This window comes from Callithrix jacchus, chromosome 8 (assembly GCF_049354715.1).
Source record: "Callithrix jacchus isolate 240 chromosome 8, calJac240_pri, whole genome shotgun sequence".
Classification (NCBI taxonomy): Eukaryota; Metazoa; Chordata; class Mammalia; order Primates; family Cebidae; genus Callithrix; species Callithrix jacchus.
In genome coordinates this window covers 66,590,791-66,616,059 of record NC_133509.1, presented here as the reverse complement: position 1 = coordinate 66,616,059, position 25,269 = coordinate 66,590,791, and the positions used below count along the sequence as shown (strand labels likewise).

General features: G+C 35.1%; 1 protein-coding gene across 10 annotated transcripts in view; it reads right to left on the bottom strand.

Annotated features, from left to right (window-relative positions):
• The window catches only part of ARHGAP5 (Rho GTPase activating protein 5), a 79,417-nt gene that overhangs the window by 15,026 nt on the left and 39,122 nt on the right, over positions 1 to 25,269 (bottom strand). For all 10 annotated transcript variants that reach the window (XM_017977045.4, XM_078334753.1, XM_035260312.3 and 7 more), the window contains one exon: positions 454 to 531. In XM_017977045.4, coding sequence (XP_017832534.1) covers positions 454 to 531 — 78 coding nt within the window. The remainder of the gene's footprint in view (positions 1 to 453; positions 532 to 25,269) is intronic.

Sequence of the window (25,269 nt, the reverse complement as noted above, 5' to 3'; positions counted from 1 at the left end):
CAATAATGAATGCCTGCTTTTCCAGTACCTCCTTTCTTATTTACTAAATCCTTTTCTGTCTTCATATTTACATTAAAAACACATACAGTATTGTATTTTCATGATTCAACTGTCTTTTGTTTTCAATCTTTTCTTCTATTGCAAATGTATTTTAAAAGTTTCATATCATCTACTTCCTCTTATAAATCCCTAGTACCGAGGCCCCTTAATTCAAAGGCTCTAAAGTAATCAGTGACTTCCTTGCTAGTGTAAAAGCAATAGACTTTTCCTAGCTGTTCTTTACCTTTATTGTGATATCTATTCTACTTAGTGCTTCTAATCCCCCTTTGAAACCCTCTCTCTTCAACATCCATATCCTTAGGAAGTTTTCAAATAAAAATCAATCTTCCAACCATGAATTCTAATAAGGGAAACATAAAACAACAATTTTATTTCACATAATTATCTTCTTACCCTGATCAAATTGCTTTTGAATATTGTCTTGGTCAGTTTTGTTCCCGCTAACACGGTAGAGTCCTTCGGTACACAACCCTAAGAGAATGAAGAAATATATATACTTTAATAAACACATATACATGGCTGGGTGCAGTGGCTCATGCTTATAATCCCAACACTTTGGGAGGCTGAGGTTGGACAACTGCTTGGTCCAGGAGTTTGAACCCAGCCTGGGCAAAACACAAACAATAAACAAAAACTTAGCTGGGCGTGGTGGCACCTGTAGCCCCAGTTACTCCGGAGGCTGAGGCAGGGGGATCACCTGAGCCTGAAAGTTCAAGGCAAGAGATCAAGATCTGTCTCCCCAAAAACACCCAACCAATCAAACAAAAAAACCCATACATTACCTATAACAATGAATGTACTTAATCTTATGTATAGCTTAGTTACAAATTTATAGTGGTAAAATATTTTTAAGATAATATTCTTTGAGCATTTAAAAAAGCAAGTTCTTAATGGACTACTTTCTATTTTAAACCATTTAGGACATTCAGCTCCAGACAAAATGAATAGACTTATTTCTTCCTACTCTCCCACTGAATACAGCTAAAAATCCTGAACCCATCATGTAAAATATCAAACCTAAGTAGTCTGTGAATGGTGGAGAGAAGGGGGACTGGCTAATGACCTAGTAAGAAAGACATGACAGTTAGTTCCCTCATTTTTGGGGTGTGAGGGAGATGCTCATATCGTGACTGGGCACTAGAGAGGCCTGCAACCCAGAAATACTAATGAACAACAACAACAACAAAACATCTCAAACTAACAAAAGCAAAGACAGAAAACCTAACAACAACAGCAAAAAGAAAAGTGTGCTTTCCCTAGTGAAAGGATTAGAAGAGGTATAGCCTAGCAAGACAAAAAAACCGTTTTAACTATAATTGCCCTACTCAAGCCACAAAGCATGGAATCCCTCCTCACTCTTGTTGGTGGGGGCCAACTTGGAAGCTCCGCTAATGAGTAACAAGGAGCTCTACCCTTTCTTGACTGTCAGCGGCAGCTGAGTGGAGAGTCTAAACTTCTATCACCAATCCCATGTAAGAAATGCCCTACCAGCCAAGCACAATGACTCACACCTGTAATCCCAGCCCTTTGGGAGGCGGAGCTGGGTGGATCACCTGAGGTCAGGAGTTCGAGACTAGCCTGGTCAACATGGTGAAACCTTGTCTCTACCCACCCCCCACAAAAAAATTAGCTGGGTGTGGTTGTGGGTACCTGTAATCCCAGCTACTTGGGAGGCTGAGGCAGGAGAACTGCTTGAACCTGGGAGGCAGAGGTTGTAGTGAGCCAAGATTATGCCACTGTACTCCAGCCTGGATGACAAAAGTGAGACACTGTCTCAACAACAACAAAAAGAGATGCCCTACCTACCCCACCATGTTATTATTAGTGAAGGCCAGTGGAAGCCAACCAGGAGTCTGAACTTCCACTCCCACATTGCAGACCCTCTCCCTTACACCTTCAGGTGCAATGTCAGAGGAGGCCTGCTAAAACAGATTTAAGTAATATTCAGAAGTCTCAGAACATGATATCCATAGTGTCTATGATACAGTAATAAAACAAAAATCCCTCATATCAAAAACAAAACCAAAAAAAAGTCAACTTGAATGATAAATGACATTTAACAGACACCAAACACAAAGGTGGCAGTTATGAAATTATTGAACAGGAATTTAAGGCAGTTATTATAAAATACTTCAATGAGCAATTATAAACACAAACATGAAAAAACTAGGAAGTTTCAGCAAAGAAACAGAATATATAAGGAAGAACTAAAGGGAAATTTTAGACCAGGAGTAGTGGCTCCCACCTGTAATCCCAGCACTTTGGGAGGCTAAGGTGGGTAGATCACTTCAGGTCAGGAGTTCGAGATCAGCCTAGCCAACATGGTGAAACCCCACCTCTACTAAAAATACAAAAATTAGCTGGGTGGTGGTAGGGGCCTATAATCTCAGCTGTTTGGGAAGTGGAGGCAGGAAAATCACCTGAACCCAGGAAGCAGAGGTTGCAGTGAGCCGTGATCACACCATCTCACTCTAACCTGGGCGACAGAGCGAGACCCCTTCTCAAAATAAATAAATAAATGGAAATTTTAGAAGAAATACAGTGACAGACACAACTCACCAAATGGACCCAACAGTGAGATAAAGATGACCAAAAAAAAACAACAAAAAACTGAACTTGAAGATAAAGCAGTAAGAATTACCCAATTTAAAGCCACGCACGGTAGCTACAAAATAACTATACCTCACTGTTCTCTATATAATAGTTATCTTGACTTTGTGAATGTATTCTTTCACATTAATAAGAATGAAAAATTCTTATTAAAACATTTCTTCCTCATTGAAACATTCCCTGCTATCTCCAATTAGAAGCAATTTTTTTCTTCCTTTGCACTCTTGTAGCACTTTATCTATAGCTCTATTACCACTCAGTAAAAGTTACAGCAGTACCTTTACATTCCCAGGGTTCTTCACACAGTGAAGAGGTTCTCAGCCGGGGCATAGTGCACCTCAGGGAACACTTGGTAATGCCTAGAGACATTTTTGGTTGTCAAAAGTGGAGGAGGGCCATCTAACAGCAGAGGACAGGACGATGTTAAACATCATCCTAGAATGCACAGGATAGCCTCTAACAGCAAATAATTAAATAGCCTCACATGTCAGTAATGCTGAGGTTGGGAAACCCTATTATTATTTGCTAAATGGAGACTATAAGGCCCTATCCACACTAAAATCTTGCCCTTTACTCACTATTAACAGTGATTTGAAAAAACAAAACATAGACTAAATTACATAGATGTTAATTATCCAAGCTTCATGTGGCCTTAAATCACCCGAAGTATCTATCCTGGACCTCCAAGCAATAAAGGGATTATAAACCTATCCAAATATTCCCAAACTAAATAATAAAATTTTAGTAACTTAAAATGTTGTCTTTTAACTATCGTTTTTCCCTTTCATTAGAAAAGGTTACTATCCCTTAAGTAACCCAGAATATTACTGTTATCTGAAGTTTCAGAATGGCCTAAGTTCTATCTGTGTTGCTAACAGATATAAAACCAGGGTTTCACTGCCTGTTCCCTTTCACCTTCAGGTTGAAATAATTATTTAAGTCATATAATAGATTACAAAGGTTAACAGAGATGCAAGGTGTGTAAATAATCCATAAATTTGATAAACATGTCCATCGGGCATGATGTCATCAAAAGTGGTAGAGAAGAGGGCTCAGTCCCCTAACAAAAGTGACTAATGAGCTGCCAAAAGGGTAGGAGTCAATGTTTGCAGAACCCTGGAATCTATTAAAAATTATGCCACCTGTAGTCTTGGTGAAGAAAGACGCTTTAAATTACCCACCATTCCCTATACCCCAGATTAGTGACAATCATGAGGGCAGTAGCCTGCTCTGTGGGTGCAGGTTACAAGTGCCAGACAGAGCAATATGAACCTTATTCTGAAAGAACTGTGGTCGTGGATTTCAACCTGTCTGTTGGCTCTCTGAAGGAAAAGTACAAGGGCTTGCCTATGTTTCACCCACAAGACTTGGAAAGTGTTATTTAAAGAAACTAACAATCAGCACCAGATGAATAGAACTGACTTCAGTGGCAACAAATGACAAAGAATGCAGACTTTAAAAAAATAGTTTACAGAAGTTTCTAAACAAGCAAACAACAAAATCCACAAACAGCAAAAGCAGACCCTGGTGAGGGTAAAGAATCTCATTTTCCAGGGCTGCCATATTGTAATCTTTTAAGTGTCTTTATTTTCAACAAAAAAAGAGGCATATAAAGAAACAAGAGGGTAGTATTTATTACAGGAAAAAAAGAAATTCAGAGAAACTGTCCACAATGAAGTCCAGTTGTTGCACTTAGTAGACAAAGACTTTAAATCAAAAGATTAAAAAAAAAGAAATCACAAAGAGAACCAAAGACAAAAACCGTATGATTAACTCAATAGATACAGAGAAGACTTTAACAAAATTCAACAGCCCTTTATGTGAAAAACCCTCAATAAACTAGGTATTGATGGAACATATCTTAAAATAATAAAAGCTATTTATGACAAATCAACAGCCAATATCATACTGAATGGGCAAAAACTGGAAGCATTCCCTTTGAAATCTGGCACTAGACAAGGATGACCTCTCTCACCCCTCCTATTCAATATAGTACTGGAAGTTCTAGCAAGAGAAATCAGGCAAGAAAAAGAAATAAAGGGTATTCAATTAGGAAAAGAGGAAGTCAAATTGTCTCTATCTGCAGACGACATGATTGTATATTTAGAAGACCCCATCATCTCAGCCCAAAATCTCCTGAAACTGATAAGCAACTTCAGCAAAGTCTCAGGATACAAAATCAATGTGCAAAAATCACAAGCATTCCTATAAATCAATAACAGACTTAAAGCCAAATCAAGAACAAACTGCCATTCACAATAGCTACAAAGATAATAAAATACCTAGGAATACAACTAACAAAGAATGTAAAGGACCTCTTCAAGGAGAACTACAAACAACTGCTCAAGGATATAAGAGAGGACACAAACAGATGGAAAAACATTCCATGCTCATGGTTAGGAAGAATCAATATTGTGAAAATGGCCATACAGCACAAAGTAATTTACAGATTCAACGCTATCCCCATCAAGCTATCAATGACCTTCTTCACAAAACTGGAAAAAACCACCTTAAACTTTATATGGAAACAAAAGAGAGCCCACATAGCCAAGTCAATTCTAAGCAAAAGAACAAAGCTGGAGGCATCATGCTACCTGACTTCAAACTATATTACAAGGCTACAGTAATCAAAACAGCATGGTACTGGTACCAAAACAGATATATAGACCAATAGAACAGAACAGAGGTCTCGGAGGCAACACCACACATCTAAAACCATCTGATCTTTGACAAACTTGACAAAAACAAGCAACGGGGAAAGGATTCCCTGTTTAATAAATGGTGTTGGGAAAACTGTGCAGAAGACATATACAGAAAGCAGACTGGACCCCTTCCTGACACCTTATACTAAAATTAACTCCAGATGGATTAAAGACTTCATAAGACCTAACACCATAAAAACCCTAGAAGAAAATCTAGGCAAAACAATTCAGGACATAGGCATAGGCAAGGGCTTCATGACCTAAACACCAAAAGCATTGGCAACAAAAGCCAAAATAGACAAATGGGACCTAATCAAACTCCACAGCTTCTGCACAGCAAAAGAAACAGTCATTAGAGTGAATCAGCAAACAACAGAATGGGAAAAATTTTTGCAATCTACCCATCTGACAAAGGGCTAATATCTACAAATAACTAAAACAGATTTACAAGAAAAAAACAAACAAGCCCATTCAAAAGTGGGCGAAGGATATGAACACTTAACAAAAGAAGACATATAATGAGGCCAACAAACATATGAAAAAATGCTCATCATCACTGGTCATTAGAGAAATGCAAATGAGAACTATATTGAGATACCATCTCACACCAGTTAGAATGGTGATCATTAAAAAATCTGGGGATAACAGATGCTGGAGAAGATGTGGAGAAATAGAAACACTTTACACTGTTGGTGGGAGTGTAAATTAGTTCAACCATTGTGGAAAACTGTGTGGCGATTCCTCAAGGACCTAGACATAGAAATTCCATATGACCCAGCAATCCCATTACTGGGTATATACCCAAAGGATTATAAATCGTTCTACTATGAGGACACATGCACACAAATGTTCATTGCAGCACTGTTTACAATAGCAAAGACCTGGAACCAACCCAAATGCCCATCGATGATAGACTAGACTGGGAAAATGTGGCACATATACACCATGTAATGCTATGCAGCCACAAAAAAGGATGAGCTTGTGTCCTTGGTAGGGTCATGGATGAACCTGGAAACCATTATTCTCAGCAAATTGACACAAGGACAGAAAATCAAACACTGCATGTTCTCACTCAAAGGTGAGTGTTGAACAATGAGAACACATGGACACAGGGAGGAAAGCATCACACACTGGGGTCTGGGTCTATAGCAGGGAAATAGGGGAGGGACAGTGGGGGTGGGGAGCTGGGAGAGACAGCATGGGGAGAAATGCCAGATATAGGTGTTGGGGAGGAAGGCAGCAAATCACACTGCCATGTGTGTACCTATGCAACAATCCTGCATGTTCTTCACATGTATCCCAAAACCTAAAAATGCAAAAAAAAAAAAAAAGAATAAACTAGCAGCTAAAAAGAAAAATTACATAGAGATAAAGGAAACCATGATCAAAAAACTAAAGGAAAGCAGGAGAATGATGACTCAAAGAAGTGAATATCAATAAATACACAGAAATTATAAAAAGACCCTAAATAGAAATTCTGCAATTGAAAATTACAATAAATGAAAACTTCACTGGAGGTGTTAACAGAGACATGAGCAAGCAGAAGGAATAACCAGTGAACTTAAAGACTGGTTGAGACCATCCAATCTGAGGAACAAAGAGAAGTGAACAAGAAAACAAGAAAGAAGCAACTATCACATATAAGATATATTTAACAAGATTAACAGCCTGTTTGATCTTCAGAAACCATGGAGGTTAGAAGGCAGTAGATTGATATACTTAAAAGTGCTAAAAGAAAAAAAAAAACCCTGCAAACCAAAAATTCTGTGTCTAGCAAAACTATGCCTCAAAAATGAAGGAGAAATTAAGACATTATCATATAAAACAAAAGTTGACAGAGTTTATCACTAGTAGACATGTCCTACAAGATATGGTAAAGAGAGTTAAAGAAGTTCTCCAAGCTGAAATGAAAGGGCACTGGACAGTAACTTGAAGCCATAAAAAAATAAATAACCAACGTTATGGCAGCTAGACAGGCAAGCATATAAGCCAGCAGTAGTATTTCATTTTTTATTTATAACTCCTTTTGTCCTATGATTTAAAAAGTACATAAAAAAATAATTACAAGTCTATGTTAATGGGCATAAAATGTATAAAGATATAATTTCTGACAACAAGAATGGGAAATGAAGCTGTAAAGGAGCAGTTTTTGTACACTTTTGAAATGAAGGTGCTTTCAATTAAAATGTGATTATTAAGATATTAACTGTAATCTGCAGGTTAATGACTAAGAATATATTTTGAAATCTATTAAGACAGAGGTTGGTATAATGAATAAAAGAGAAAAACAGCATCCAACTATACACAATCTACAAGACAATCACTGTAGAACCAAAGACACAAATATGTTGAATGTAAAAGGATAGAAAAGTATATTCCATATAAATAGTGATTAATGAGACAGTGGGGGTAGCTATTCTAATATTAGAAAAAATAGACTTTGAGATAAAATGTGTTACAAGAGCACAGAAGGACATTAAACATCAATAACAGGGAGAATCCATCCATAATATATAATTATAAACATACATGTACTTAGCAAGAGTCCAAAATATATGAGGCAAAAACTGACAGAACTGAAGGAAGAAATAAACATTTGAACTATAAAAGTTGGAGACTGTAATAGTCCACTGCAATAACAACCAGAACTAGACAGAAGATTACCAAGGAAAACAGAGACTTTGAACACTATAAACGAACTAGACCAAACAGACATATAGAATACTCCATCTAACAACAGCAAAATATACATTCTCTTTAAATGCACATGTAACATTCTGGAAGACAGAGCATATGTTAGGCCACAAAACAAGTTTAAATACATTTTAAAGGTCTGAAATAATACGGAATATGTTCTCTGATCACAAGGAAATGAAACCAGAAATAAGTAACAAAAGGAAAATTAATAAATACATGAAAATTAAACAACACATTTTTTAATAGCAAATGGAACAAAGAAGAAATTACAAATAAAATTAGAAAATACTTTGACATGAACAAAAAGAACAATATACCAAAACCTATGGGATGCAGCCAAAAGATTTTCAGAGATCTGCGGCTGTAAAAGCCTTCATTAAAAAAGATTTCAACTCTAAGGAACTAGAAAAAGATAAAGCTAAAGTCAAAGCTAGCAGAATGAAAGAAATAATACAAATTAATATGGAGATAAAATAGAAAGTAGAAAAACAAGAGGGAGAATCAAAACCAAAAGTTGGTTCTCTAAAAAGATCGATTAAATTGACAAACCTTTAGCTAGATTTACCAAGGAAAAAAAGAGAAGACTCCAGTTACTCAAATCAGAAATAAAAGTACAGACATTACTACTGAAATACAGAGATGACAAAAAAATTACAAGAAATACTAAGAACAATTGTATGCCATCAAATTAGATATGTTAAATGAAATAAACAACTTTTTAGAAATATAACAAATACCAGAACTGATTCAAGAAGAAATAGAAATTCTCAACAGGTCTATAACAAATAATGAGATTGATCTAGTAATCAAATGCTTACATAAACAAAAAAGTCCAGTATAAGATTGCTTCACTGATGAATTATGCCAAACCCTTAAAAATTATTAGCAATAATTGATCTTAAACTCTTCTGAAAAATAGAAGAGAAACATTTCCCATGAGGCTATGATTACCCTAATGCCATAGCCAGATTAAAAATACGAAGTGAAAACTATAGGCCAATTTCACCTACAAATATAGATTTTAAAAATCTTCAAAATACTATGAAAATAAATCAAGCAGCATATTAAGAAGATTATTCATCATGACCAAGTAGGATTTATCCAGAGAAAGCAAGGGTGGTTTGATATATGGAAAACCATTAGTCTGATAAACCACATTAATAGAACAAATGAGGGGGAACCATATGACCATCCCAACTGATGTATAAAAAGCATTTGAAAAAATTCACCACCCATTCACAATAAAACCACTTAAACTAGGAGCAGAAGGTATCTTCTTCAACATGATCAAGGGCATTTATGAAAACTCCACAGCTAATATACTTATTAATATGCTTAATAATATTAGTAATAATATACTTATTAACTGTGATGAGATATGGTGAAAGAATCAAAGTTTTCCCTTAAGATCAAGAACAAAACAAGCAACTGTTTTTGCCACTTCCATTTAATATTACACTGGAGTTTTAGGCAAGAAAAAAATGAATGATATCCAAGTTGGAAAAAAATGAAGTAAAATTATCTCTATTTACAGATGACAAGACTTACACGCAGAAAATCCTAAAGAATCCACAAAAAATACTAGTAGAGTTGATTAGGTGAGGTGACTCATGCCTGTAATCCCAGCACTGTGGGAGGCTGAGGCAGGCAGATTACTTGAGCTCAGGAGTTTGAGACCAGTCTGGTCAACATGGTGAAACTCCATTTCTACAAAAAATACAACAACTAGCCAGGTATGGCAGTGTGCACCTGTAATCCCAGCTACTCGGGAAGCTGAGGCAGGAGACTCCATCTCAAAACAAAAACAAACAAACAAACAAAAAACCTAGTAAATACAAAATTCAGCAAAGCTGCAGGTTACACATAAAAGTTAGTTGTATTTTTATAACCTAGCAATGAACAATCTGAAGATGAAATCAAGAAAACAATTCCATTTACAACAGCACCCAAAAGAATAAAACACCTAGGAATAAATTTTACTAAAAAGGTACAACACTTGTACAATGAAGATGATAAAACAGTGTTTACAGAAACTAAATAACTAACTAAATAAAAGATACCCTGTATTTGTGGATTGGAAAGCTAAATATTTTTAAAATGGCAATTTCTACCCAAATTGATCTACAGATTCAATGTAATTTTTATCATAATCTACTGTCTGTTTTTGCAAAAATGGAAAGAAAAACCCTCAAATTCACATGCAATTCCTGTAGCCAAAGGTACCTTGAAAAAGGAGAAAAAAAACAAACAAAAAACCCCAAAGAATCTATGCTTTCTGATTTTAAAATGTACTACAAAATTACAGTAACCAAAACAGCATGGTACTAGCAAAGGTATATATAATACATAGGTCAATGGAATAGAATTGAGAGTCCAGAAATAAACCCATATATCTATGGCCAACTGGTTTTCAACAAGGATGTCAAGACCATGTAATGAGAAGAGGATACTGTTTGCAATAAATAGTGCAGAGACAGCTGAATATCCACATGTCTAAGAACGAATTTAAATCTCTACTTCATACTATATATAAAAATATATTAAAGACTTCAATATAAGAGCAAATCCTATAAAACCTAGGGATAAAGGAAAAAGCGATAAATCTTCATGACCTTGCATTTGCCAATACATTCTTATTTATGATACTAACAGCATAAGCAACAAAATATATCCACTTAAAAATAAAATAAACTTCACTAAAATTTAAAACTTTTATACATTAAAAGATATTATCAAGAAAGACAACCTACAGAATGGGAGAAAATATTTGCAAATCATTTACCTGATAAAAGTCCAGTACTAGGAATATACAAAGAACCTCTTACAACTCTACAAGATCCCACTGAATTGAAAGTACATTCTTATTGTTTGATGTAAGTATAAGGACTACAGGAGGAGGTCCATGAGTAAATAGTAAAAATCATATTTCAAGAAAACTGCACAATGTAATATGCATTTTAACACAGTAACACATACCATACATTAATCAGGTATCAAATAATTATTTATTTCTTTGGTGATGTAAAATTAAGAATTAAGTAGGCTTTATGCTCAATACACTGTATTCATTAGATACTCTCTTCTGGAAATTTGGAATTAGAATTCAAAGATATCAGGTTAGGTTTAGCATGTGATTAAAACTTAGACCTAAAAATCGGCTGGAGTGGTGGCTTGCACCTGTAATCCCAGCACTTTGGGAGGCCAAGGAGGGTGAATTACCTGAGGCCAAGGGTTTGAGACCAGCCTGGCCAACATGGTGAAACTGTCTCTACTAAAAATACAAAAATTAGCTGGGTGTAGTGGTGTGTGCCTGTAATCCCAGATACTTGGGAGTCTGAGGCAGGAGAATTGCTTGAACCGAGGAGGCAGAGGTTACAGTAAGGCGAGAACATGCCACCACAATCCAGAATGGGCAACAGAGTGAGACTCTGCCTGAAAAAAAACAAAAAACATAAACCTAAAAATGTAGGATTTGTGAACAGACTGGGTGATTCCAGACAGAGAAAAGACAAGAGAACTAAAAAGAGAACACTACCTGGTTCTGGCCCACTAGATGAGTTACTTTCAGCTTCTCTAAGATACCTTTTTTCCAGTTAAATGTATTTTTTTGCATTAGTGTTTGCTGACTAGTAACCAAAATAATTTAAACCAAAAAAGCCTTAATTCCTGGGCAATGCAAGTTTTGCCTTTTTTTGTTTCTAGGCATTCAATACTTTAAAGTAGGAAAAACATTTGGGAATGAGGAGGCAACTGTGGAAGGAACAATATAAATGCTATATAATAAATCTTAATGTGTTAATGACTGTAAAACAGATGTTAAGACAAATATTGCTAGGGATGGACAAGGACCGACAATTAACGGTATGTGGGCACAATGGGTGAAAAAGAAAATAGACTGATGAGATCCCTGAGCCTGGACAACTGGGAGAATGAAACTGGCATTATCAGAAAGAGGAAAATCAAAAGAACAAAGTGCTTTGGGGGAAGATGAACTACATTTTAATATCATTAAGTCCAAGATATTGCATCCACATAGAAATGTTCAGTAGGCAGTTAGAAACATAAGAACACTCTGGAATGTGAGAGATAAAGATCTGGGGCTGGGCGCGGTGGCTCACGTGTGTAATCTCAGCACTTTGGGAAGCCGAGGCAAGCAGATCACAAGGTCTAGAGATCGAGATCAACAAGGTGAAATTCTGTCTCTACTAAAAATACAAAAATTAGCTGCGCATAGTGGCACACGCCTGTGGTCCCAGCTACTCAGGAGGCTGAGGTGGAAGAATTGCTTGAACCCAGGAGGCAGAGGTTGCAGTGAGCTGAGATTATGTCACTGCACTCCAGCCTGGTGACAGAGCAAGACTCTTCTTAAAAAAAAAAAAAATAAAAAGATCTGGGAGTCATTATAAATGTGATGGCCCAGGCCCAACAGCAAATATAATTAAGGTATACATAAATGACACCAACACTAAATACAATGGCTATAAATTAGTTAAATTACTTAAAAATGTACTTAGGAGAAGCAGAAGAGATAAACACATGAAGACATACTATGATGAGACATTGTGATATATTTTTATTTGAAACAAAATTTAACATTCCTTAAATGCCCACTATGTGGTGTGTTTAGAGAGTACACATATGTGATACAAGACAAAATATACTGTCCCTGATATTGCATAGTTCAATAGGCCAGCTATTTTGAGTTTTAAAACAACAGCTGAAGTAAATGTGTTCATGCTGTTTTTAACGATGCATTACTAATGGGGCATCACTTAAGCTAAGTGAAGTGAGATTTTTTTCACATGTTAAAAAGCTGACAGGGATGAAGTACCATCAATAGAGCGAGAGTTTTTAGCAGTGATACTTGACATTTCAGGCACAATGTCATTACAGGAATAGAATGCAAGGCAATATTTTCTTTTCTCAATTTCTCAGAAAAGAGTTTCTTAAAATTCCATGTGGGGAGGGGGATATATATATATTATTACGACTTCAATTTACTGAACTAAAATGCATCACTATTTTCTAGCCAAATAAAATTTAAGAATATTCTGCAAAAAAAGCCTTTGAATTTTCAAAAAATATTAAGACAGGAAAACATACACTCAAGGTTAGAAAACTATTCTAGATATGAGAAGACTAAAGTATAACAAGAAAAATAACGCATGATCCTTGGTTGGATCTTGGATTCACACAACAAAAAGAGCCCTAAGAGGATGTTGTTGAGACAAAAACTGGGAGAATTTGAACACAGACATTAGACAACAGAATTATATCAATATTAAATTTCCTAAATATGGTTATTTATAAGGGGTTATTTACATTTATGTGAAGACAATGTCCTTGTTAGCAAGAGAATCTATGCTAAATGAGTTAGGGGTGAAATGTCCAGACATTTTTAATTGAATTTCATTTTCAGCACCTCCCACCACCTCCCAAAAAGCTGGAGAAGAACTGTGGTAAAAAGTTTAGTTGATGAATCTAGGTAAGGGTAAACTAATATTGAATAATACTATTTTTTTGTTTGTTTGTTTTTAAGACAGAGTCTTTCTCTGTCGCCTAGTCTGGAGTGCACTGGGTCGATCTCGGCTCACTGCAACTTCTTCCTTCCAGGTTCAAGTGATTCTCCTGCCTCAGCCTCCCGAGTAGCTGAGACTACAGGCATGCTCTACCATATCCAGCTTATTTTTTGTATTTTTAGTAGAGACAGGGTTTTGCCATGTTAGTCAGGATGGTCTCGATCTCCTGACCTCATGATCCACCCATGTCAGCCTCCCAAAGTGCTGGAATTACAGGCGTGAGCACTGTGCCCGGCCCCAATAATACTATTCTTGTAATACTTCTAAAGATCTCAAAATTTTGAAAAATATGAGAAAATAAAAACATGGTTATTTAAAACACACATACACACACACACACACACACACACACACACACACACCCCTAGGCTGGGCGCAGTGGCTCACACCTGTAATCCCTGTACTTTGAGAGGCCGGGGTGCAAGGATGAGTTGAGGTCAGGAGTTGAAGAGACCAGCCTGGCCAACAGATGAAACCCCGTCTCCACTTGAAAATTAAAAAAAAAAAAAATTAGCCAGATGTGATAGCAGGCGGCTGTAAACCCAGCTACTTAGGAAGCTGAGGCCCCAGAATCCTTTGAACCTGGGAGATGGAGGCTGCAGTAAGTCAAAATCACACCATTGCACTTCAACCTAGGGAAGGCAGTGATACTCTGTCTCAACAACAACAAAAACCCCTTATAAATCCAAGAGATTCAACAAACAAATTTGCTAGGTAAATGGGAAATAGAAGATGATTAGTTAAGATGCTTAAGATATGTGGTTATATATTTCAGAGAGAGTCCCATTCTGTCACCCAGGCTGGAATGCAGTGTTGTGATCATGGCTCACTGCAACCTCGAATTCCTGGAATCAGGCAATCCTTCTACTTTGGCTTCCCAAAAGCACTGGCATTACAGGTGTGAGCCACTGTGGCTGGAAATTTGGTCATACTGAAAATGAACTGCATGGTTTTTCTATAGCTATGATCCCCTGTTCTGGTCCAAACACAGTAACCACAGAGTTTAACCAAAGTTGGTTTTGCCAAGTAAGTAAAATGGTGGAAGTTTTGAGGAGGTACGCAAGGGAGTGAACACAAAAATGGATTGAGAAATATCCAGACAAGGTAGGGCAGGAGAAACAACGGATTGATATTTAGTGAAAAAGTGTTGTAGTGGTTAAAAAAAAAAAAAAAAAAGTGCAAGTTCTTAAAAGCATCTAGTGGGAAAGCTTACGTTTAAACAAAAAGGTTTTACTTAAGGAAGTTGTATTTACATTAGCAATAACACAAAGATTCATTCATCCATTTTCATCCTATATTGGTATGGTGAAACAACACAAAAGTTTTAGACCAATATACAGAGAATGCTATTAATGTTTATCTTTCCAATTAACTTTTACCAGAAATATAACTGCTATGCTTTAAAGACAGTCTCTATTTCTTTATAATTCATTTGTAATAGTGGGGCATTCCATAATAACTGCAACCACATGCAAATACAAATTTTGGCAAATAGAGTAATACTTTACCTATCTGGAATTTGGTCATCTGATCACCTACTCTATCATAACTGAAAAAATGGAAACAGAAAGGACTATGAAGGTCCAATAATGTCACAAAGCCTTTCCACTAAAATATATTATTTTACTTATAAGAGAAACACCTTTGGTTTTTCCACAGATTCTATGTAACCTAATCAAAAGCACAATTTAACTCTGTTATGTTTTCTTGACTCACAGCAGATTAGAAGTTGCAAACTGGAAAAGCAAAAATGAGGCATGCAGCAGCAGGAGATATACTGACAACAAAGCAGGAAGCTGAAAAACTAGAAATGTAGAAAAAAAATTTAGAAAGCGTTAAGTCTCTAACACAGAAATGCCTCAATGGATTCTGAAGACAGCACACTTTTAAAACCAGGGAACACAGTCATTAAATGTACCATTCCAAAAGTAGAAACACTTCCTAACTCCTATGAGGTCAGTAGCATCCTGACATTAAAACCAGACAAAAACACCACAAGAAAACAAACGGATCAGTATCTTTTATGAATACAGATACAAAAGTCTTCAACAAAATACTAGCAAATAGAATCTAACAGCATATTCAAAGGATTATATACCATAACCACAAAAGCATTTATTCTCAGGAATGCAAGGGTGGTTTGATATAAGAAAAATCACATGATAATCTCAATTGACACAGAAAAATAATCTAACAAAATCCAACCCCCTTTCATAATAATAATCATTGTCATGACTCAACAAACTAGGAATGAAAGGTATTATGGATTGAATTTTCTCTCCAAAAAAGACATGTTGAAGTCATTAACATCCATATCTCAGAAGGTGACCTTATTTGGAATAGGATCACTGCAGATGTAGTTAGTTATGGTAAGATGTGGTCATACTGGAGTGGGGTGGGGTCCTTAACCCAATACGACTGATATCCTTATGAAAATAAAACAGACACACATGCACGTACGTGCACACTGCTGACACCTTGCTTTCAGAACTGTGAAAGAATAAATATCTGTGCTTTAAAGTTATCCACCTTGTAGGACTTCATTATGGCAGCCCCAAGAAAATAAGACAGAAGGGAACTTTCTCAACATGGCAAAGAGCATTAATGAAAAAAAACCCAGAGCTGATACCATACTCCGCAAGGAAAGAATAAAAGCTTCCCCTGAGATAAGGAACAAGACAAGGGTGTGCTCCTTTCACAACTGCTATTCAGCACTGCACTGGAAGTTCAAGCCATAGCAATCAGACAAGACAAAGAAACAGAAAGCATTCAGATTAGAAAGTAAAGGTATTAGTATTCACAGAAGATATATACATATATACACACACACACACACACACACACACACACACACACACACAAAACCCCAAATACAAAAAATAGAGCTAATAAAATAATTCAGCAGAATTTCAGGATACAAGATCAACACACAAAAATCAGCTCTACATACCCACATAAACATCCTGAAAATGAAATTAAGGAAATTCCATTTACAATAGCATTCCTGTAAAATACCTAGGAATAAATTTAGCCAAGGCAGCAAGACTTGTACACCGAAAACTACAAAATAGTACTGAAAGAAATCAAAGTTTTAAATAAAAAAGACATCAAGCATTAATGGATTGGAAGACATAATACTGCTAAAATCACAATACTGCCAAAGTAACCTACTTAGTGATTAAATGCAATCCTTATCAAAAGGGATGGATGACAGCTAGTATTAAAACACACACAGAACACATACAAGTGTTGGCAAAAATGTGGAGACATTTGAACCCTTGCACATTGCTGGTGGGAAGTAAAATGGTACATGCGCTGTGGGAACAACTGAAAGTTTCTCAAAAAGTTAAACACAGAATTACTATATATAATCCAGTATTCTACTCCCTACATTGATACCCAAAATAACTGAAAACTGGTACTTGAACAGTTCTACACATGAGTGTTCACAGCAGACTGTTCACAATAGCCAAAAAGTGGAAATAACCTGAATGTCCACCAAACAATGACTGAATAAGCAGAATATGGTATGTGTGTATGTATGTATGTATGTATATACACATAACAATACATGTTGCAACACAGATGAACCTCAAAACAATAATGCTAAGAAGCAGAACAAAAGGTCATACTTTGTATGATTCTACTGATATGAAATATACAGAATTGGTAAATTCAGAGACATAAAGCAGATTAGCTACTGCCAGGGACTGGAGTAAGGGGGAAATAAGTAACTGCTTAATGTGTGCAGGGTTTTCTTTGAAGAAATGAAAATGTTTCGGAACTGGATGAGGTGGTGGTTACAAAATACTGCGAATATACTACCTAACACTGAATTGTACACTTCAAAATGGTTAGTTTTATGTTATTTATGAATTACACCTCAGAAAATGCAATGCAAAAAAATCATTCTCATTCAAATGTTGAAAATCACACTTCTCTCTTAAATTTTTTCTTCTCTGTAGTGTTTTAGGGCTCCACTCTTTAGCCTGTTTGCATTGTGAACTTTTCTTCCCATACTAGATATTCACCCTGAATTACATCAACATATAGCTTACATTAGTAACTTGACACTGACAATTACCAAAATCATATCTAAAGACCAAACCACTTTCCAGAGATCCACACCCATATATACAACTAACAGGCTTTTATATGTTCCATAGGCACCTCTGAAGATTTAACATGTCCAAACATGAATCCACTATGAAACTGCCATTTCATATTATAATTTCTATTTTCATTAATGGAATACCATCTACAGTCACCCTAATAGAGAAATCTGAGAGGCACTTCTGAGCCCTCTTTCAACCCAACATCTGTCAGGTTTATCATCCTTATTAACTCCTCAAAAAGACCTATTATTCCCTTTCTCTTCAGTCTCTCTCTTCCACACTATTCCTGTCTATTTTAACTTTTATTAATATATTTCAAGGATCACTTCCCAAACGGAACCTAGTACAACTTATTAAGATAGTACTCTTATAAAAATAGGGACATCTGCTTCCACCACGATGCCCTGATTAACTGCTATGGAAATTGCCCTCCCACAGTAAAAAACCAAAAACTCAAAAAACACCAGTTTTCAGACACTGAACACTGCTCACTGAACATGAACATCACAGTTCAAAACCAAGATCCATGATTGAAAAAGCAGCAAATGAGGAAAGCAGTTTGAATGCCCCAACGTAGGGTCTGTAGAGTTCTGAGGTGGTAGTGATGGGAGGTGGAATCCCAATAGATCAATGGTCTACAGGAGCTGAGGAGAGCTAAGAGTTCAGAAAAGCTGAGAATGCTAGAATTTGTGGGGTAGAATACCAAAAAGATGAAGAAATACACAGAGAAAGAGTATCAGATATGCAGAATAGGCTCTGGGGTCTTTGGCTGAATACGGCACATGTATGAGAGAAAACTTCCTGAGGCCAAGAGCTGAGAATAGTTCAAGTTTTATTCTCAGAAGATCTTTTAACCTATGGGGCACAGGGTCAAATCTCAAGCTTTATTGTAAGTATACAAGTATCAGAATAAAGACTGCTTTAGAACTGCCATAACAAACTTATAATGCAGCTTAGAAAGGACCAACTGACTCACAAAATACTTAACACATGAAAAAAAATCAAGTACTTGTAACTTTTTTTTCTCCACCAGCCAAGCAGAAGCACCAAGCAAATCTAACATTCTTTAAAGAAACACTAGAAACATCACCCAGTAAAAATTCAGAAGACTAAATAATGCAAAATTCAGAATTGACATCAAAACTATCAAAACAAGTAGAAAAATATAGCCCATACAAGAAAAAAAAGACTCAGAAATGATATATGATAGAATGAGTAAACCAAAGACCTTAAAACAGCTATTATAAATCTTATATATCCAAAGACATATATATACAGGAGAATATCAATATAATGGGTATAGAAATGAATAGATAAAAAGAACTCAAATGGCATTTCTACATTTGGTCATACAGAAAAAAAGTTTTAAACAATTCCTAGAGGTCTAATATATGAATAAGGAGTGGGAAGTGGGAGAAGAGAAAATAATACTTCAAAAAATAATGGCTCCAAATTTGAAAATTATAAACTAAGAGCTAAGATATTCCAGAAACCTCAAGAAGTAGTTTTTAAAACACGCATTCTAAGATTATTAAAATTAAGTAAAATTTTATTTTTAATAAAATTGCTTAAAACTAGAGAGAATTAAAGTAGTTGGGGGTTGAGGAAGAAAAGAGAATAAATCACATTCAGAAGAATACAGATTAAGAATTATAGCAAACATCCCATTTGGTATGATGAGATATCATAACAAGCAGTCTTTAAAGAGATGAATGAAAAGGAAGAAAACAAACCATCAGCCTAAAACTCTGTACCCAGAAGAACAAGTTGAAATAGTCACACTTCTTGATTTCAAAGCTTACTACAAAAATAATGAAAACAGACAAATAATAGCATACATAGATAGACATGTAGATCTATAGAATGTAAGTCAGTCCAGAAATAAACCTTCGCATTTATGGTCTACTGATTTTGAACAATTGTGCTGAGGCAATTCAGTAGAATAGTCTTTTCAATAAATAGTGCTTATATAATGGATATCCACGTGCAAAAGAATCAAGCTAGAACCTTTCCTCAAACCACACACAAAAATTAAGTCAAAATGGATCACAGACCTAAACGTATGGGCTAAAACCATAAAACTCTGAGGAGATATATGGAATAAATCTTTGTGACCTTAGATTAGACCAAAACCTTCTGAGACATGACACCATGCACACCGTTATAAATTTTAGAAATAGACAAAATGTCCTTCATCAAAACTGTAAACTTTGTTTCAAAACATATCATCAAGAAATTATATTTAAAAAAAACTATCCAAAGAATGGGGAAAATTTTAGCAAATCATATTTGAAAACAATGTCTCCAAAATATACAAATAGCCCTTAAATTCAACAGTAAGACAACCCAGCTAAAAAGTGGGCAAAGGATATGAATCGATATTTCTTCAAAGATGTATACAAAAAGCCAATAAGCACTTAAAAAGATGTTCTGCATCATCAGTCATCAGGGAAATGCAAATCAAAATCCTATGAGATACATTTCACATCACCATTTATATGGCTATAATCAAAAACAGAAAAATAAATGTTGGCAAAATGTGGAAAAATTGAAACTCACTTTGCTGACGGGAATGTCAAATGGTGCCACCTCTTTAAGAAAATGTGGCACATATACACCATGGAATAGGAATACTATGCAGTCATAAAAAAGGATGAGTTCATGCCCTTTGCAAGGACATGGATGAAGCTAGAAACCATCATTCTCAGCAAACTGACACAAGAACAGAAAACCAAACACTGCATATTTTCACTTAAGCAAGTGTTGAACAATGAGAACACATGGACACAGGGCGGGGAACATCATACACTGGGGCTTGTAGGGGGACGGGGGCTAGGGGAGGGATAGCAGGGGGGTGGGGGTAGGGGAGGGATAACATCAGGAGAAATACCTAATGTAAGTGACAGGGGGATGGATGCAGCAAACCACCATGGCACATGTATAACTATGTAACAAACCTGCATGTTCTGCACATGTACCCCAGAACTTAATAAACCAGTCTGGCAGTTCCTTAAAAGGCTAAACATAGATCCAACAATTCCATTCTAAGTATATACCCAAGAGTTGAAAACATGTCTACATACAAACTCTGACAGTAATGTTCACAAAAGCAATCTTCACAAGAGTTAAAATGTAGAAACAAACCAGTGTCCATCAATGGAAAATTATTCAGCAGTAAAAAGAAATTAAATGCTGACAGATGCTACAATATGAATGACTTGAAAACTATGTTAAATGAAAGAAGCCAGTCACAAAAGACCACATTATATATGACTCAATTTATTTGACATATCCAAGAATAGGAAAGTCTATAAAAGCAAAAAGTTAATGGGGGGTGAAAGTGGGAAATAGGAAGTGACTGCATAATCAGTATAGTATTTCTTCTTGGGATGATGAAGATGTTCTAAAATTGATTGTGTTGATGCTGGCACAACTCTGTGAATAAACGATACACTTTAAATAGGTGTATTGTATAATGTGAATTATATTTCAATAAAGCTATTACATAAAAGACAATTCTAATCTAAGAAAGAATCTTTCAAAAACAAGGACAATAATCTGTTTAAAGCAAAAATTATAAACATGTCTTGTGATTTTAAAACATTATAGATTTAAAATATATAACAATACAACAAGGCATGGGGGAAGTATACCGTTCTAAGATTCTTATAAAACACATTAAAGTGGTATATTACTTGAAAGTAAACTATAAAGATGTATACCACATTAGAAATGAAGATATATAAAAGCAAAAGTAAAGAAAAAGATATACATGAACACTACTCAAAGGAAAAAACATTGGCATACCAGGCAAAGTAGACTTCAGAACAAAGAAAATGACAAAGCATTAAAAAAATGCTTTAAAATAGTACGTCAGTTCATAAGATAATCCTGGCTAACCGTGGTGGCTCACACCTATACTCCCAGCACACTGAGCTGGGATGAGGCTGGGCAAAATGCCAAAACCCTGTCTCTACTAAAAGCAGAAAAGTTGGCTGGGTATGGTGGCATACTCCTGTAGTACTTGGGAGGCTGAGTTGGGAGGATCACCTAAGCCTGGGAGGCGGAGGTTGCAGTGGGCTGAGATTACACCTCTGCACTCCAGCCTGAGTGTCAGAGAACCCTCTTTTTAGAAAAAGAAAAAGAAAAAAAACAAAACCAAAAAACCAGAATCCTAATGTGTATGAAATGAAAAGATCTTCAAAATACATGATGTAAAATTTAATAGAACTGAAAGGAAAAACATAAATCTACAATCATGATTGCAGATTTCAACAGTATTCTTTAAGAAAGTAAACAAGAAAAATAGGATATAAACTAGGATATACAAGACTTGACCAACACTATCAAAGAATTTGATCTAACTGACATTTATAAAACCCTTCACACTATAATATAATAAACATTCAGTTCAAGGGCTCATGAAATTCTTCAAAAGAGACCATATTCCAGGCTATAAAACAAGTATCCTAACCTGGAATCAAACTCTTTGTTTTTCAAGTGCAAATGAATTAAACTAGAAATTAACAAAAAGATGTGGAAAACCATCAAATATTTAGAAACCTATTAACCAATGAGTTAAATTTAAAAAAGGGAAATTACAAATTATTTTAAATTAAACAAAAATGAAGCACAACGTATCAGTATCTATGGAATACAGCTAAAACAATGCTTAGAGGAAAATCTGGACCATTAAATATTTACAGCAGAAAATAAAACGGCTCTAACACAGTGATCTAGGCTTCTATTTTAAGAAACTTCAGAGAAATGAAAGAAGAAAGAAGTAGAATTCAACGAATTAAAATATGGGAAAAAAAGGAAAATCAATAAAAGCAAAAGCTGGTTCTTTAAAGTCATCAACAAAATTAACCTCAACCATAACAAAACACAATTTCGGAAAGAAAGACATCGCTACAGATACTATAAGGCACTAAAAGGATAATAAGGAATTTTATTAAAATCCTTTTGTCAACTTAGATGAAATGAACAAATTCTTCAAAAGACACAACCAATGGTTACTCAAGAAGAAATAAAAAATCTTAATAGCCCTATATCTACTAAAGAAATTTAAATTAAAAACCTCCTCACAAATAAAATTCCAGGTCAAAATTGTTTCACTGATGAATTCTACTAAAATTAAAGAAATAAATATTACCAATTCCACACAAACTCTTCTAGGAAATAAACTCAATCTATGATGCCAGCTTTTTACTCTGATACCAACCAGATGAAGACACTGCAAGAAAACTGCAGACCAAAATCCTTCAGTATGCAAAAATCCTTAACATTTTAGAAAACTGAATCCAGCAATACATAAAAAGGATAAAACATGACCAAATGGCATTTATTCTAGGAATGCAAGGTTAGTTTAATCAATTAATATAATTCACCCTCCACAGTAAAAAAGGAATAAGATCACCTCAACAGATACAGAAAATCACGTGACAAAATCAACACCTATTTTGCATAAAAACTCAGCAAACTAGGAATGTTAGAGTACTTTCTCAACCAAACAAAATTCCTCTACAAAAATCCAACAGCTAATTGTATACTTAATAATAAAAGACTAGACACCTTTTGGGGTGATGAAAATAATTTAAATCTTGATTGTCGCAGCAGTTATAAAACTACGGATTATCAAAATTCATACTATACAATTAAATTAGCTACTTTTATTGTATGTAAATTATACCAATAAACCTAATTTTTAAAACTATCAATATATTCTTCAGGATTGCTTTAAAAAGTTGTCTTTTGAACAAGAGGACTGATTATAACAACACAATTATTGATCATTTACATAACTTTTCTAAGATTCTATAAACAGCAAAATACCACAATTTAAAAATAATGGCTATCTGCAATATATTTACAAGTTGAACCTTAAATATTAAGAAGGTTATGCTATAGTCCATTTTGAGAGTTGTAAATTGAGCTCACAGGCAATTAGGAATTTCTGCTAAAACTACTTAGTAGTTTTAAAATCAGCAATAAAACAAGCAAACTACTACAATGACAACAAAAGAACTAGATTAATCATTTATTCAATTTTATGATCTACATTTTCTTTCTACCAAAGCATTTAAATATATAAATTACCTGAGGGTTGACCTAAACTGATTCAGGTTGTGTTAAGAATTAGACTAAACCTGCATTTTATTCTCTCTTTGAATTCCATTTACTTTCCTCAAACCAAATCACTCTACTATGAAATATTCAAGAAATGGAAATTTTAAATAATAAATGTACAAAATGCTAATTGATCATTATTTTATTATTGCTTTTCAATCACTAAAGGAAAGTATTTTCTAATTGTTCAGTTGTAGCCATAGGTCTAATTATAATCCCAAAGAAAATAATAATTCTTTAAATCCAAAGCAGGAAATTAATATTTTAATAACCTTTGCATTTGTTACATTAAAGACGAGGAGAATCTTTAATTCATCTAATTTTACCTTTGTGGAAGGTAAAAATAAACTATAAAGAGCATAACCAAATGTAGCCTGTATACATTAACACTAATTAACTGAAGGCAGAAAACACAGGCTATTTCAACTACAACACTAGTGGATAATGGAATTTCCTTTTTTTTTTTTTTTTTTGAGATGGAGTCTTGCCCTATCACCAGGCTGGAGTGCGGTGGTACAATCTCAGCTCACTGGAACATTCACCTCCTGGGTTCAAGTGATTCTCCTGCCTCAGCCTCCTGAGTAGCTGGGACTACAGGCACACGCCACCATGCTCAGCTAACTGTTAGTAGCAACGGGGTTTCACCATGTTACCCAGGATAGTCTCGATCACTTGACCTTGTTATCCGCCTACCTTGGCCTCCCAAAGTGCTGGGATTACAAGCATGAGTCACCGTGCATTCTACCCTCTTACTAAAACTGAAAGTCAACACTCCTCACCAAATAGACAACTCAGTATGTATACAACTTAGTTGATAGACTGAAGGGCAAGGTGTACATGTGAGTAAAAATGAGCATGATTTTTTAGCAAGGACAGGAGTATCCTACTTCGTTTTTTAAATAATGCTTATCTATCAAGGGATCATTAGTAACAAATAAAGCCAAAACTGACTTAGCTCATGTTTTTAAATCATTAAAATATGTAGTACATTCATTCACTAAAGTTTCATACTTAACTCATGTTCATTTTAAATGCACTCAAAAACAACAATTTTCTGTCCCTATTTCCCACCTCTAACTTGCCTATTTTTTTTTTGTTTTAAGGGATTACATTAGGCAAAGTAGACATAAGAGCATGCTTGTGCTTAAAACAGTGAGGCTATCTATGCATTCCTTAAAAATACAACTCAAATCATATAAATCATGTCAAGCTTGAATTGTTGAATAAATAGTAACATCACAAATAGAACAAGTTGTCTTTTACAACTATTGCTGTAAGTTTTCAAAAAAATCCATGTATAAAATGGGTAATGCAAATAAACAGTTTTGAACTTAAAAATATTGAAAACTTTCAAATTATTTAAACCATAACTGTATC